This window comes from Thermobia domestica, chromosome 2 (genome assembly GCF_964235325.1).
Source record: "Thermobia domestica chromosome 2, izTheDome1.hap1.1, whole genome shotgun sequence".
In the NCBI taxonomy this organism is placed as follows: Eukaryota; Metazoa; Arthropoda; class Insecta; order Zygentoma; family Lepismatidae; genus Thermobia; species Thermobia domestica.
In genome coordinates, this window is record NC_137455.1 from 141,996,672 (window position 1) to 142,013,493 (window position 16,822).

The 16,822-nt window shown below is 35.0% G+C and overlaps 1 protein-coding gene across 3 annotated transcripts in view; it reads right to left on the reverse strand.

The window, feature by feature from the left end:
• Mctp (multiple C2 domain and transmembrane region protein) overlaps window positions 1-16,822 on the reverse strand; it is a 955,910-nt gene that overhangs the window by 336,390 nt on the left and 602,698 nt on the right. For all 3 annotated transcript variants that reach the window (XR_014129216.1, XM_081746500.1, XM_081746491.1), the window contains exon 5: window positions 14,758-14,869. Coding sequence is in view for 2 of the 3 variants with exons in the window: in XM_081746500.1 (XP_081602626.1) it covers window positions 14,758-14,869 (112 nt within the window). In the remaining variant the exon portion in view is untranslated. The remainder of the gene's footprint in view (window positions 1-14,757; window positions 14,870-16,822) is intronic.

A 16,822-nucleotide genomic window follows, 5' to 3' on the forward strand; every position in this document is an offset into this window, starting at 1 on the left:
AGCTGGCCCGGTTATTGACAAGGGTAACGTCTTCTTTTTATTTATACTACTCAGTTCTTTATGTTTTGACAGGGATTTTTAAAAAAAAATCCTTGGCTAGGAAACTTCCAACTGAAGAAACTGTAGTGAAACTAGTTTTCATTGATTATGTCATTTATAACGAATCGAGAAAAATGTTTCGAATAAAACTAATTTTTTCCTCTCCTCGTAGAATCCAAATCTGTAACAAAAAATGGATGTCTCCATTTGACATTTTACAATTGTTCCTCACCCTACTCTCAGGGTGGTGAAAGCTGGCTAATTTCATCACACGTGAATTTCCTCCTCCAAAATATTTACGTTTTATATCTAAATTTTTTCTCGTCCGATGCTTATTTCTCCAGATATTTTACACTCTCAAGTTAAAAACTGCACCCTATTTCTGTTCAGACATAACTCAGTCTATATCTTTGAAATTCAAATAAGAACTTCTTGTGTGTAGAATTTTATAACCTACAATTTTCCTCATAACTATTTTCTTAAAAAAATGACAATTTTTGAGATAATTGAAAAAATTAGAATTCCCCCCACTACCTTCTAAAAAATTAAAACCCAAAGTTCATATCAAGGGTAAGGTACTTTTCAGGATATGCTCACGATATCAGAATGAAAGTGTCCATCAAATTCCAGCTTGCTCGGATTTTTTTTTTTTTTTGAAGTTTTGCAATCGTTTTTGTTTAATTTTCGTAGGTTATAACATATATATAAAGAAAGGTAAAAATAAAGAATGAAGTGATATTGAAGAAACAGAACACGTCAAGTAGATTGATACACTGAAAAAAAATTTGTAATTAAATTGCCAAATATTAATGTAAAATCATTTGCCCTGAATTTTGTAAGTTGATATACATTTCCTTAGATTAAATTACAAAATTTGCTGGATGTTTTCACAAATTTACAGTAAATTTATAAGAAATTATGATATTTTTATTGGTAAAACTGTAATTTTACACCATTTCATATTAGTAATTTTACTTTATAGGCGTAAATTGATTTACATAGAGAAATGTCAAACAGATTGCCAATGTTTTTCTGTAACTTTACCTGTGAAATTTGTTACAGTGTAATGGTTCTGATCTTTTTACAGCAGTAAGTCCAGACACTGATAAGAACGATGAACTTTATCATTCAATCGTTGAACAATGCAGTAGCTAGACCTAGACACAAACGGATTTATGAACAAACAGACAAATGGACATTGCTACTTTTTTTTTTTTTTTTTAAGATCGCGAAAATATAAGTCCATTGAACTTTCCAATTTCGATTTTCTTTTCAGGAATACTTTTTTTTTTTAAGTTCAAACAGTAGATTATATTTTTATCACCTTTACGCTCTATTAACTGTGAAACGGAAACTTCCACCAGTTATAACACGGATGTTACAGAACTACATTTCTAAAGCTTTTTCCTTAGCAGAAAGAAAAAGAAAGAAAAACACCGTCAGGTTTCCGCTGTTTCACTGCAGCTACAAAGGGATAAATATCACAAATCGCTTATTTCCACAAAACAAAAAGTGTATCAAATCCGAATTAGAAACCACTAGTACGCGACGAAAGAAAAAAATACCACAGCATATTTTATTATTTACACGGAGTTAAGGGGCGGATCCAGGACATACTTCTGGGGGAGGTGGCGGTGGGTTGTCATACTGCTACTTTTCAGGTCTCCAAACTTTGGGATGGGTTTTATTTATATATAAAAAATAAAAAAAAGTTTTCTCTTCTGGGGGGACGCGATCGCCCCGATCGCCTCCCCTTGATCCGCCCCTGAGATATTAAATTGAGGCAAATATGTAAATGTTCTTCAAGTATTTCTTATATTTTGAAACATTTTAATCCGTAAAGACTAAACTACACAATAATCCCTTAAAACCTCCTATCAGAAAAAGTAACTAAATAAGCATACAGTGATGTCAAGGTAAGTCGGAAGGTTCAAGCTCCTAAGATCACATAAATTCAGGCGTTTCCATACATATCTTAACATTATAAATGTTGATTTTTCACCATACCTTCCTAAAGGACAGGATTAAAACTACGAAAGCACCTTACGCACGCCACTGTAAGCACATAATAATAATAATAATAATAATAATAATAATAATAATAATAATAATAATAATAATAATAATAATAATAATAATAATAATAATATGCATAACTTTAACTACTGAATTGGATCAATTAATGACATACAAGCAGGAGGAAACGATTTATCAAAGAGAGCTGTTGCGACATTATGAGTTGTGGTGCGATATATAAAATTATATCAGAATATTTAAGAAAATATATCGTCACACACTAAGAAAACATATCGTACAGTAGTTAGATAAACCCTATACAAGAAGTCTAGGGGCTAATGGCGCCGCATGTAAGACGCCTACGCATCTAATCATTATCTTTTAAGAACCCAGTATTTTTTTAGCCTTTTGTACGCAAGAGATGTGTTCAAGTTTCAATAGGAGAAGTCCTTTAAAATGTTTTTGATCAGAAGTCCGAACACTTCCTAATTCAAACACTAACTTCCTAATTCTATGACCTATGGAATCCGGAAGTTCAATGCCGCGTTTACAAAAGCTCTACACTGACTTCTATCCTTAGCCAACTGGATCCAGTTTCTATTTTTTATTCCTATTTCTGCGAGATCCATCTTAATATTATTCTCCCATTTGCATTTAGCTCTTCCTAATAGTCGTTTTCTGATTGGACTTCGACGCGGGAGACCTGGGTTCGATTCCCGGTGGGAGCTCATTTGGTTTGGATTCCCCGTTAATCAGTAGGTCCACGTCTCATATAGCCTCGCTGCTGAACGGGTCGTTAAACTCAAAATCAACTCAACTCAACTGATTGGACTTCCAGTTAATACTTTGAAAGCGTTCCTACTTTCTTCCATTCTTTCTACATGACCTTCCCACCTAACTCAATGACCCTGCATTCCGTTCCTCTTGGGTCCGAATATTCGCCTAAGGATCTTGTTCTCAAATACTTTCAGTCAATGCTCTTCCCTCAGAGTAAGCGACCATGTTTCGCAACTATACAGAAAAACAGGCATGATTATCGTTTTATATACCTAGGTATTTTAAGCTTTAAATTCCTAGACAGAATTTTCGAAGAAAAAAGAAACGAAATCTTTAAATTTTGCGTCCCGTGGTTGTGGCGGCTAGACGAAAGGAGGCGGTGATGAGAAACGAATGAAATTGTGAAATGAAGAAAGCGGGAGGAAACGGGAAACCCCCGAAAAAACCCACGCACACGGTGTTTGACCACCACAATTCAATTAATAATGGTATTAATAAATATTATAATTTTTGGATTCATAAAGACAGCAAAATATACACTAATCGCTCATTGAACTATAACCATTATTCCAAATAATGGGTTTGACCTTGTTGCCATATCAGAGTTTCTTCATGATGCAATATACATCCTGGTATACTGCATAGCTACAGGACGAGATAACAGTGATGCAGTTGGCCACGAACTTCGAGACTCGTGACCTCAAGACGAACAAACATTGTCATACATATGAATGGATAGTATGTATGGGACCGCTATATTCTTTTCTCTCTCTCTTTGCTTATCTTCTTGCTAAATCAATAATGTTCTTTCTTTCTTGTGCGCGTCCACGTGTGTTAAATCATTCTACAGAAAGAAAACCACAAGGTTTAACAGAATATAAATGCTGAAGAGTTACAGAAAAGGGAAGCCGGATATTTTTCTTACGAGGGATAGTCAAAATTTAATTGAATGAGCCTGTAAAATTTGTTGGGTAGAATATGAGGGATAGCGCTGATACCAAATAGCATTTTGTTGAATCTTTTTTATGTAGTTTGTGTAGAAAACCATTGCATGTTCTTTCAATATGGGGAGAGGAATAAACATGAAATCATATATGAAATATTCAAGGTATGGTACCTTGTTTAAGAAGTATCTTACTGAGAATGAAATACATGAATATTCGAAGTTGAGTAGTGGACACCATCAATCCACTATAAAATTCGGTAGTAATACGAATATTTCGGCTACTTCGCCGGTATGTCCGGGTCAGCGGGTCTCTCCGTGTCAGATTGGTTATGAGAAGCAAGACCCACATCTGGGTTCAGATAGTCAATGACACGCTTGGTGCAACGAACACACACTGGAGACGTCCTATATGGCATCAACGATGCAGGCCGGTAGTGGCAGCTGTATTGTGTGGACCATGTTTATGTCACAAGAAATAGAAATGTATGGTACTATGCCCCACTATCTCCTTACAGACTAGATATATCCCAGTATATTGCACTTCGATTTCTAGATACACCAATAAAAGCAAGTCACATCTTAAAATTCACCTAATATCCTCTGGCCTGGATAATCGCCTGAGTTCTATTCGAAACTGACTCTATTAGCTGTTCAGGTATCGTACATCGAAAAAATCCACTTGCTCAACAATAGATTTCGTAGTTTCAGAGATGTGCTGGATGATATTTCTGAGTTTCACTAGGTGCTCCAAATAGCCTCACATATTTTCAATTAGGTTTAAATCAGAACAATTTATAGGATAGATTAGGAATAACAGGATGTATGGGTTTTCCTCAAATTAGCACAAACTCTTTCGCTCTTTTACCCCTGTGAACATCTTGGAAAGTAGAAGGATCACATTTACTTGTGTGAGAATCACATTCACATTCACCTGTGCAAGTGGACCTAAGCCATGGTACAAAAAGCAACCACACCATCAAAGAACTTAATCCGACTTGAGCTACATCCAACTCTCTCTCTCTCTCTCTCTCTCTCTCTCTCTCTCTGCAAATGAAATTATTCATTAGAATTTCGGTGTTTTCAATGCTTTGCGTCATTGGATATACATACAAAAACGGAGCTTGTCATATCATACATTTTATTTCCAGGTCGTTCTGACCCCATTGAAGCCATGCAGATTTATTTGCCAAAGTTAGTACTTTTAGTAGTACTTGACTCCAAATGGCATGGTAAGGCTTATTTTGGAATGTTCTTCCGAAAATTATTTGAGATCGACTTGTATTCACAGACCGCTGCAACTTCTATCGGATTTTAAAATATTTTTCCTTGACAATGCATAAAACTAAAGTCTGTCCCTTTGGGCCCTGATCTTTTTCTGTGTTATCGGTCTACCAGTATAACAATTGAAACAGATCAATGTTAAATCCAGAGAGGGTGACCAATTTTTAGTCCGGTATTCTCATGGTCAAAGATGATAACGCGATTACCATCACACACGTTCTTACAGGAATTGTTTGAGGAACAGAGTGAGGACTTTCAGAATCTTTCATAACCTCCAAAGTTCCTGAATCTTAACCATATTGAATACTTGTGGGATGTCAAGGAATGACACATATAGGATCTTATGAATAAAACGGAGTCTTGATTATGCTCACTTTGTTCATAAGTAGAGACCGGATGTTAGGCAAAATGCCTATTCTTTAATATTAAAGATATGGTGAAAAATAATGTTTTAAAGTTTTTAAAGGTTGTTATAGTTTCAATTTAAGCCGATTTTATTTTGTCTATTTTGCCTATTTGGCCCCTTCCTACCTAAATAATTGCTTTAGTGCCTAATATTGCCTATTCTATGCATTTTCTTCGAAATAAGGCTTTCTTGGTAAAAATATATAATTTAGTAACTCAAGAAAGGGTTCTGCCTCTTCGAGAAATAAGTGCTGTTTGTAGTAATAAGATGCAATAAAACTTTGGACTGCTATGTGTACTAATAAAGTGCTGTAAAACTCTGGACTGCTGTGTGTACTGATTAAAATGTAAAGAATTTGAACTGTTATATGTAGTGATAAAGCGCTGTATAGAATGTATTTACAAAATACACATGGAATACATGTCAACCTTTGTTTTTATATATACATTAAAAAATATTAACAAACAGGTATGTTTCTATATTCTTTGAACAATATCTATGACTTGAATTTATTTTTTTTAATTGTATTGAGTATTTATCTTTCTTATTTCGAGTTACACTTTAGTGGCTATTTTTAAAATTTAAGTGCCTATTTGCATGCCTATTTTCTACGTTTTTAATGCCTAAACATCCGGTTTCTACTCATGAGTGAGGTGGGCAAACTCTCAAATTTTGTATTAATAAAATTGACTTTTAAATAACTTGACTTAGTATACTCCCAGAGTTTCCTTCACTTCGAACCGAAACGGCCAAGCAAGTACTCTGTTAGATGTTTATGTAATTTAACTCGGTTCGCGCCAAGTGAACTTTGTGATGGACAAACACCGTATGCGTAGGTTTTCTCGGGGTTCTCTCGTTTCCTCGCACTTTCTTAATTTCACCATTTCCTTCATTTCTCATCATCACCGTTCAAGGGCGCCGATTTCTCCGTAAATTTTGGGCCCATTCAGATACAGAAGATATACATATATATATATATATATATATACATATATATATATATATATATATATATATATATATATATATATATATATATATATATATATATATATATATATATATATATATATATATATATATATATATATATATATATATATATAAGGATTTTAGGACAACTTGCATTCAAATTATGCCAAATATTGTATATTCATAAATACAATAGGGAGCGCACATGAACCTTGTCATTTGGTATACCTGTCACCGTCACAGTTGAATAAGAAATTAACTAACCTGAAAATCAGGCTTAAGAAGAAAATGAACCTGAAGAGAAGAGGAAACAAGCTAATGAAACTGAATGATTAAAAAAAAAAAAAAAAAAAACTGGAGCTAATGGACGGCTACACTAATCCTGTTATTAATAAGATTGAATGTAAGCCTACTTTAGTCTCAAGTCATGCTATTAAAATATAACCATTTACAATAAAGCAAGAGTTCTTAGCCTGGGGTTCACAAACCCCTGGGAGTCTAGGAATATGTTTAAGTATATCCCTGTGAGATAAATATTAAGATTTCGCCCACAGTCGGTATTGTTAATTTATTTCACACCTTATGTCTCTTGCTGTTATTTTCTCGCAAATATTTTCTCACACAAACTTAATGCGCTAATAACGCGAAGTCATTTTCGCGAGTGGAAATGCGATCAAGATTTTTCATATTAACGTTCGATTAAGTATATCCATACTTAATGAAATGATGCAATAAATATATCATTTCATTTATTTGGTCTTGATATTAGAAAATGCTACATGCCATCACATTTTAAATTCGAAGTAATTAAATTTAAATTAATTAAAAAGAAAGGAAGGAGAAGTGGCCAGAGCTTCTGATAAAAGCATATTAATTCATTCTATATGGTGGGACTGGGGAAGATAATGAAAATTTAGCATGTCCAACATTATTGAATTCGAAGCCGTGCTGCTTCTGATCCGAAGATAGAGAAGTTAAATGCTGAAGAAAGGTTAGATGATAGAGCTACTCTGTATGAATGTCGCCTTTAATAAAGAGTTTCCATCATTATTATATAAACATTCGAGAAATTTCCTTAACTACCTAAATGTTACTTGTAGGTAAGAAAGCTCGAAAGCGGTTGTCTTTGCACATAGATGGCAGCACAGTCTCCGTATTTTTCGCATATACATTTTTATACAAATGAAATATAATTTTTCTTACGAATCTGAACTTAGAGAATTCAACTTTCAGAGAAGGAAGTTCATAACTCTTCTAAGAGTTTGATCGTGCCGACTAAAAATAATTGTTAAAAAAATAATTCTTAAAGGTTAAACTGAAAAAAAATGAAATGAAATCTTTAAGTTTTACGTCCCACGGTTATGCCGGTTAGGCTAAAGGAGACGGTGATGATGAGAGATGAGTGAAATGGTGGAATGAAGAAAGTGGGAGGAAACGGGAGAACCCCGATAAAACCCACGAGCACGGTGTTTGTCCACCACAAAATCCACACGGCGCGAGCTGGGATCTAACCAGGGACCCCAAGCACTGGAGGTGAACGCTCTACCACTGAGCCACCGCACCCCCCCCCCAAGGTTAAACTGACTTAGCAAAATAACTACATAGAAAATTCTCTATGCCAGAGGTAACCATTTTCGATCCGTGGAATTCTTAAAATTTTGTTTCCATACTATCAATTTTCGAGTTTATAAAGTTGAATTGAATAATACATTTCTTTTTAGCTATTTTTGTCGTCTTTCACTATCACTGGCGCAAATTCCGAGGGGATGAGGGAGACATGAAACCCAGTCTTGGAATTGAGAGGGATTGTTCCCTCCCTATAATCAGATTTGAAATATGTTTTTCATCTACATTGTGGATGAGGATCATTGTGGATGCCTAAGTAGAAACATATCAACTATAAATATGCACGCATTAAGATTTCAGAATGTGTTCACGGCACTGATTTGTAATACTGATATGTACCAATACTTCATTTACATCACCTGATATACTACAGGTATATACCTCAGAAATCAGATTAATCTACCGTAATATGAGCCTCCTCTACCCATCTCCCCGCAGAATAAGCCTCAAATCTGTCCGCCTTCCAATGTTGAAGACAACTCTGCTGCCTTGATCCTCCACAGCATTGTTTAACTTCATAAATATTTTGAACATCACTTAATATATAATATATATATATATATATATATATATATATATATATATATATATATATATATATATATATATATATATATATATATGGGAATGGTCTTAGGGTCCCCCAATTTTGAAGACAGATTTGCGCTGCTGTTCATTATTAAATGTAGATCATAAAATTAATGAATTCCAATTAGGTTTTAAAAAATATTTTCAATTAATTTTTTTTTCAAAGGAGCTGTAATCTGTGGTGTGATTCTTAATCGTAATGAAGCTTGTACAGCTGCCGAATCCATTAAAACAGTTCCCCCACCTCCTTCTCCACCAGTTCCTCACCGACGAAGCTCTTCGACATCAACAATACTTGAGAAATACGAAACAGAGGAAACAAAACAATTGTCTTTAACCGAGTTACAAAGGCTACTATTGCAACAATTGGAAACTCTAAAAGGAGCAGAGGGAGTATTATCGTGAAAAGAGAGAATTGCTAGATCTAGTTGACAAGTCTGGTGCTAATCAGCAAATGAAAAGTGACACGCCTCCTCCTTGTTATTTCAATTTGTCTTATGAATAAAATTGAGCAAGGTAAGTTTATTCTATAATTTTGGAGAATTTATTCCTTCTGCTATGAATAAAGATGAGAAAGCTCTTCAAGAGGTCACTCAGCGCCTGAGGAAGGAGTCAGCACTATTGAGATAGCTGTAATTTCGTATGAATAAAACGGAGATCTCTTTTACACTTTGAAGTAGTTTCTCCAAAAATCTTCAATCATCTAATTTGCTGATTCAAGCAGTGCAATGATGTTTTATGGAAATGGATACATTTATAAATTTAAAAAGAGCGCAGAAGCACTTTCGAAATGGAGTACAAAATTCTCTATCGCTTTGATAAAGAAAATGCGTAGTGGTTAAGTAATTATTTTCTAGGCGAATCAAACGAAACTAGAGGTGGGGTGCTTACTAATGAACAGAAATGCATTTTTTTTTAGATACTTAAATGATCCGGTTTTCAAACCGGAGTAGGGGAGGACATAAATATGGACCAGAGTACTATGTTTGTCAATTTTCAAAAGTTCTACAGAAAATAGTAAAGAAGGTCCTCTTGTGGATAAAATTCTCATCAACTCTCACTGAACAGCAGGCAGGGGCGGATCCAGGACGGACTTCTGGGGGGTGCGGTGGGTTGTAATACTGCTACTTAGAGCTACTTTTAAGAGCTCCAAACTCTGGGATGTGTTTTATTTTTATATATAAAATAAGAAAGTTTCCTCTTCCGGGGGGGGGGCAATTGCCCCGATCGCCCCCCTGGATCCGTCCCTGACAGCAGGCAGCAATAAATAAATGTCAGCAGCAGTACAATTTTCCGTTCGCTATAGAAGTAAGCGACTTCATACATATGGAAATTAAACGGCCTCATTAACACAGGAATGAGTACATACATCAAGGACGTTCACCTTGAATGTTCATGCCACTTGTAAGTCTGACAAGGAATTCACGAGTGTAAGTGCTTCCTGGCCAGGTTCGGTGCACGATTCGCGAACATGGATGAGATGATCTCAGCTGTTTGCATGATCATAAGAGAAAGTAAATCAGAATCCTTGCTTCTGGGAGACTCTGGATACCCCCATTGCTCCTTGGTTTATGATTCCTTTCTGCAATCCAGCTATGGAAACAGAAAGGGAATTCAACTGCTTCAACAAGGAATGTGTTATAATAGAAAAATACTTCGGCCAAGTTAAGTAACAATTCCCTACTCTGGAAAATAAAATTGCCAACCAACAAAGTCTTCGGTGATTCTGCTTATGCGGCTAATATACCTAACAGACGGAGATTTTGACATTGTTGAGAGAGGGTTTGAAGAAGAAGACGCCATTGCTCAAGGCAAGACACTGGGCGTGAGACAACGAGGAAACAAAGGAGAAAAGTAATTGCCAGAATCAGTGGCGTATTTAGGGGGTGGCTATCGGGCTCAAGCCTCCCCGAAATAGATAAATTTATATATAGTATATATAACTGTATACCTACGTAGACCCAGTATAGCCTATATACACTCACTCAGGAGAATATGCATAGCCCCCCGAAACAAAATTCTAAATACGCCACTGGCCAGGATAATCGTACAATGACATTAAAATGTCGAGCTTTCATGCAAATGTCAGGTTCTTTTTTAACACGTTGTGTTAAATATTTGATATAAAATATCAAAAATATGTTAAAATAAAGTCACAATCTGAAATAACGGAAGTATAGGCGACATTTTCCATTTATTAATTAGAACTAAGTATGTTAGCTAGAGTGAATATTTTTCTCTTTTCTTGATGATATTCCCTCTGCTTCTTTAGAGTTTCCAGTTGTTACAGTAGTATTAGCCTTTATAGTTCGGTTAGCAACAATTGCACCGGTGACCTGTTAGCCCCCTCCCCCCATCTAAGCAAATTTCATTGGAATTGAGCCAGATAGTTTGATCGTCGTTTGCTCGCGTTTGATCGCCAACAATTATCGTTTGATCGCCATGGTTAACCTGTTAGGCTCTTATGTAATTGTTTGTATTATTACATCAATACGCGTGGCGATCAAACAATAATTACTCGCGATCAAACGCGATTAAATGACGATCAAACGATCTGGCTCAATTCCAATCAAATTTGCTTAGATGGGGCGGGGGAGGAGGGGAAGGGCTAACAGGTCACCGGTACTGTTTCCTCTGTTTCATATTGCTCAAGAATTGTTGATGTCGAAGAGCTTCGTCGGCGAGAAACTGGCAGAGGAGGAAATGGGAGTGTTTTAATAGACTCGGTAGCAGTATAAGCTTCATCCTGATTAAGAATCACACCAGAGATTACAGTTCCTTTGAGAAAAGAAATTAAAAATAAGTTTCTACTGTAAAACCTAACTGGAATGCATCTATTTTTATGGCGTACATTTAGTAACGAACAACGGCAAAAATAGTTAAAAAGAAAGATATTACAAGGTTATGTTCTTGAAAATTAGTTAATTTTATAAACTCGAATATTGATAGTATGGAAACAAAATTTTAAGAATTATGGTGGATCGAAAATTATTACTTCTGCCAATAGGAACGATTGAGCATTTTCTATATAGTTTATTTTGCTTAATCATTTCAACCTCTATCAATAAATTTCATTTCTCTTTAAATGTGTATTTTAAATAGTTTTAAATAGTAAAGATTATTATGCTTACTTAATTTAATTTAGTCTTTCTACACTTTAAGTCACTAAATTAGTAAGAGTAGTATTAAGAGACCCCCACACTTATCTTGCCCAGAATAACAATAAAATAGTTTGTTGATATTTGGGGTGGAAGAAATTGTGGCAAAAAGAAAGAAATTGTGGTAAAAAAAAAAGGTTGATATAAGGAAAATTAGTAGTTCCATACACAATTAAATTGCTGAATAGTAGAACATACTTCAATAAGTAAAATTTCATTATAGAAATTCTCTTAGGAATCTATTCATAACAAGTGTTAGTTTTTGTACAGGTTATTAAACGTTCTTGAAATATTTATTATTATTATTATTATTATTATTATTATTATTATTATTATTATTATTATTATTATTATTATTATTATTATTATTATTATTATTATTATTATTACAGTATGTAGCTTGATTGAAGGTATATAATTAATATTATGGTTACCATGCTTAGTAAAATCTCAGTAATTATTGATGTAGAGCGACTTGAAATTTTTAATGACTTGTGCCCTCCGAAAGATAATTATGGTTCCCCCAAACTTATGTGGTTGGTTGCAGGCATGCATAGTATGGAACTTCCTTAGTATTTTTTCTCCAGATTAATTTTCACACGTTTTTTTTTAATTGTCCGCCATTTTAGGTGAATCGAACATTAGGCAAACTACGGATCCTTATTTAACCTAAAACGGCGGACAGAAATCTTGTATTATTTATCTGTCATAATTGTATGAGATAATTGATCAGACGAAAAGAGGCAGAACGGGCTTAAGGACTACCTCAGAATGGCTTCTTGAAATAAAATGTCGGTTGATTTCCTCATTGCATTCTTCGAAAAATGCTAAAAGACAACAAAAACATTATCACGATACTGCTTAAAACCAAAAACACTTACGAATGTAAATTAAATGGAATTGAGAACAAGAATTGCAGAAGACAGATTTGAAAGTTGTTGCTAAATGTAAATACGAGAAGTTTTATTTTTGATGCGTTCGGAGTTACCTACGCGAAAGATTTTTTAAAGAAGCATTTTCTCTGCCTCAATTTCTGAATATCAGAGAAAAAACAAATTGCTGGTGATGCAGTTCCTCTTTGGCTTTGGAGCACGCTCCACCCCCACCCCCTGTTTGATATGCAAACTACTTTATTATTCACAGCTGACAAAGAATGGAACTTCATTTTGCTGCGGAGGATTTGCTTTATGCTTCACCGCCGCCTTCAGGCAATGCAGTACCTCGCTTTAAAAAAAAAAAAAATAATAATCGTAAAATAAATTTCAACGCTCAATTTTGTTATTTTACACTTGATTTAGTCCAAAGTAAATATTTAAATAACTCTCCGATAAGGAAATTTTCCTCACTACCTTTCCCATACGTGAATCTTTTTCTTATATGATCTTGCAGATCTCTCACTCTTGGGAGATGTTGTACGTAGAGAAGAGGAGCCAAGTGGCTAGAATGCTTGTCTTCGGTGTACGTGGTACTGGGCTCGATTTTCGATAGGAAATTCTAGAAAGAGCGTAAAATGCAGACATAAAATTAAATTACAGTATTTACTCGAATGTAAGATGCACTTTTTTCCCGACCAAATAGCCTTCCCTAAATCAAACAGATTTTCTTAAATCAATGCTTTTTGGAATCGATGGTATCTTACATTCACGTGGAGAGCGTCTATTAGAAAGATATTGCAATTGATGTCCGTGCCAGGAGTCAGGAATTGGTGATTGGCTTGGTACAAGATATGTTCCAATGCTCACTTGATGCTTTGTTGAATTTTAAATCGATACCCTGCATGAACCCCTTTAGAGGACCCCTGCCTGGCGATCTCAAGAAACAAATACGACAAATGAAGACGGATCTTTTGATTCCACTTGACATGATATATCAGTTTTGCAACCCCTGGATGTAAGCAACAACAAGCAGTTTAAAGTCACGGTACAGGAGCAGCACAACCAGTAGCTTAGCGATTCAAGCCATGAGGTTGCTATCATTGTAAAAGTCAAACACGGAATCGCACGCAGTGGAAAATTAAGTTTCCGCCGCTTCAAAAAGCATTCTCTCCTCTCTCATGATAAGAAATGTGATATTTCCAATGCATTAGAAAGAGGCAAAGATAAAGAAAAAAGGTGGTGCATAAACAGACGACAAGAACACGGTTGCGGACGCACTATCAACCAGGGGCGGATCCAGGGGGGGCTCTTTTATATATGTAAATAAAATCCATCCCAGAGTTTGGAGCCCTTAAAAGTAGGATTATGACAACCTACCGCCCCCCCCCCCAGAAAGTCAGTCCTGGATCCGTCCCTGCTATCAACTGACTCTATCGATTCAAAAGAAAACGATCAACAGTGTCTTAGATTCCCAAACATTTTTTCTTTGGATGAGAAATAGTAACTTGCGTCTTAGAATCGATAGCACTTTACATTCGAATAAATACTATAGTTCCATATCAGAAACTAGGAACTTACAATTTGGAGTTGCAATAAAATCCTTATTCGGCATCAAAAGGCTGGACAAAATCCAAGAATAAAATGGGTGAAATAAAGTCATAGTAAAGAATCGGCGTAAGGAATTACGAGAGTGATCCCAAGACCTGTGTGTTGTGGGTTCGAATCCCACTCAGAACATTGTTCTTTCACCATTCAATTCATTAACATCGTACATCTCTCATAAACTAAACTAACCAAAAGGCAAAACCACGAAACGTTGTAAACTTTAATAATAATAATAATAATAATAATAATAATAATAATAATAATAATAATAATAATAATAATAATAATAATAATAATAATAATAATAATAATAACTCAATAATAAATTACAAGCAAATAAATGAAGGTATTTGGGCTAGTTTACTAGTACCGCAGAAAACTACTTCCATTTAATTATTGTAATAACAGGAAGGCTAATAAGTGAAAATTCTCAGGCTATTGGCGGCTGGGAAAAGTTGAAATTCTTACCTCCAGTGTCCTTGGCGACGAGATCTCGACCTCGTTTTAGATGAATACGAAGTTGGAAGAATGAATGTTGGCGCAAGGCTGCCTCCCGACGCCTAGTCGCCTCATCAGGGATCTATAAAATAAATAATATAATATAATATAATTATCATAGTATTTGATAAAACAGCAAATAGTTATTATGAGGTATTAAAAATAAAAATTTGAAGCAAGGTCGTTATTTCATTTTATTATTATTTTAAAATATTGTATCTATTTACAAAGACTACTAGTATTTTCTTCACTACCTAAGTGCCATTCATTATTCCCTGCTGCAAGACTTCTAGGAATTGCTTACATCTTCTCGATTTTCATGAAATAGGGCAAATTACCAGCTTTCAGGTGCAAAAAAATTGAAATAGATAGTCTTGGCTTGAAAGAACTTTATTCAGAGGTGACTTCAAGAAAACAAGTTTTGATGGACGGAGAAAGCTTTTTTTTTTTTTTTTTTTTTTTTTTTTTTAGTTTTCATAAAATAGAGTAAATCTTCCATTTGGGAATGAGAGAAAAACTATTTAGATAGGTCATCCACTTTCAGAATGGAACTAAGGAAAAAGTAGAAGCGAAACTAAAACCAAACTAAAATCTTTGGTCGCCAATGGCGACAAAGGATTTCGCGCTCTGGATTAAAGATATCTTTTGGAAATTCATTTAAGAGAAATTTAACGATTTATAGGTACAATGGGATAAATTCGTCGTTTTTAGATGCGAGGAAAAAGTTTTGTCAACCTACCTTCTTCTTGAAGTTCGTTAGAATGGCTTCTCACAAATTCGATCCTGGGCAGCCTAACAATTTTCCGCTACGGATTGTCGTCTGGATTGGCATTTGGTTCCATTTGAATTTTTACTTATATCCAAATAAAACTTACAGATAATTTTGAATAAAAATAATAATAAAAAAAAACATTCATGATAACAAAACTAATTATGTGAAACGGACTAAGTTCGTTTTGATTTAAGGTGGGGACCAAATGAACATGAAATTCGTTTCTCTCAGAAATATCGAACTCAGGTGTACATTAAGACTTTCAAGGACAAGTTGCGTCAAGGCATTTAGTTTTGGAAAAGAGACACATAAATGGATTTACTTACTCAATTCACTGAAATTTGTCCATGGGAAACGTTCCAAGCGTAGCGATGAGAACAACACACGAATACTTTACTTAGTTTGAATATTCAATTAATGAAGCATATGATGATTGTCCATTGCTGCCTGTAGAGAAAGGTCTTCTGTCTCAAATTCAATGGGCGAGAACGAGTTTCGGATCTCTGGAATGTGAAGGTAGTCTGTGACATTCCGCTGGTTTAAATCTAGCCATGATATCCTCTGCAAAAAACACTACGTAGAGGCAGAAGAAAAATAGAAACAGGCCAATTGAACCGGGCTTCGAACTTGAAATTTCCTTCATTCTGTTGGCTGTTATTAGAGATGCGCACGAGATGAGTCGAGACAGGATTTTCCTGACAAAATTCGAGTCGAGACACGGCTCTTCCAATAGAGAAATATACATTTTTCGAGTCTAGACATCACTTTTAAAGCACATTTTCGAGACGAGACAGCCATAAATCTTGTCTCGTGCGTATCCCTAGCTGTTATTTCATCTTAATGCTTCAAAGCAGGGCCTTTCGATGTCGATGGTGATATGAATCAATTTTCCAGAATAACATTACCCAAAACACATCCGGGAAACAGTTTGCGATTAGGAAATAATTCACAAAATCAAGCATAAATTCATTTGGATGAAAAAGAAGACGGAGCTATCTTCTCGAAATAAATATCAGAGCCGAAGACGCGATTCTGTTCTCATTCTGAATACAGTTTATGTCCAGAAAAGTGATCATAAAGTTAGATACATAATTACTAGAATTGACAGAAAAACAAAGCGGTACTTTCGATGTAACTCTCAATATCAAAGACTCGGTTCTGTTTTCGCTTTTCCTCTGTCAATTGGATTTGTTAAACAATAGACTCTTCTGAGGTCGGTAATCATCGCTTGGAATCGTTCTCAGGACGATGGATTGCAAAGCA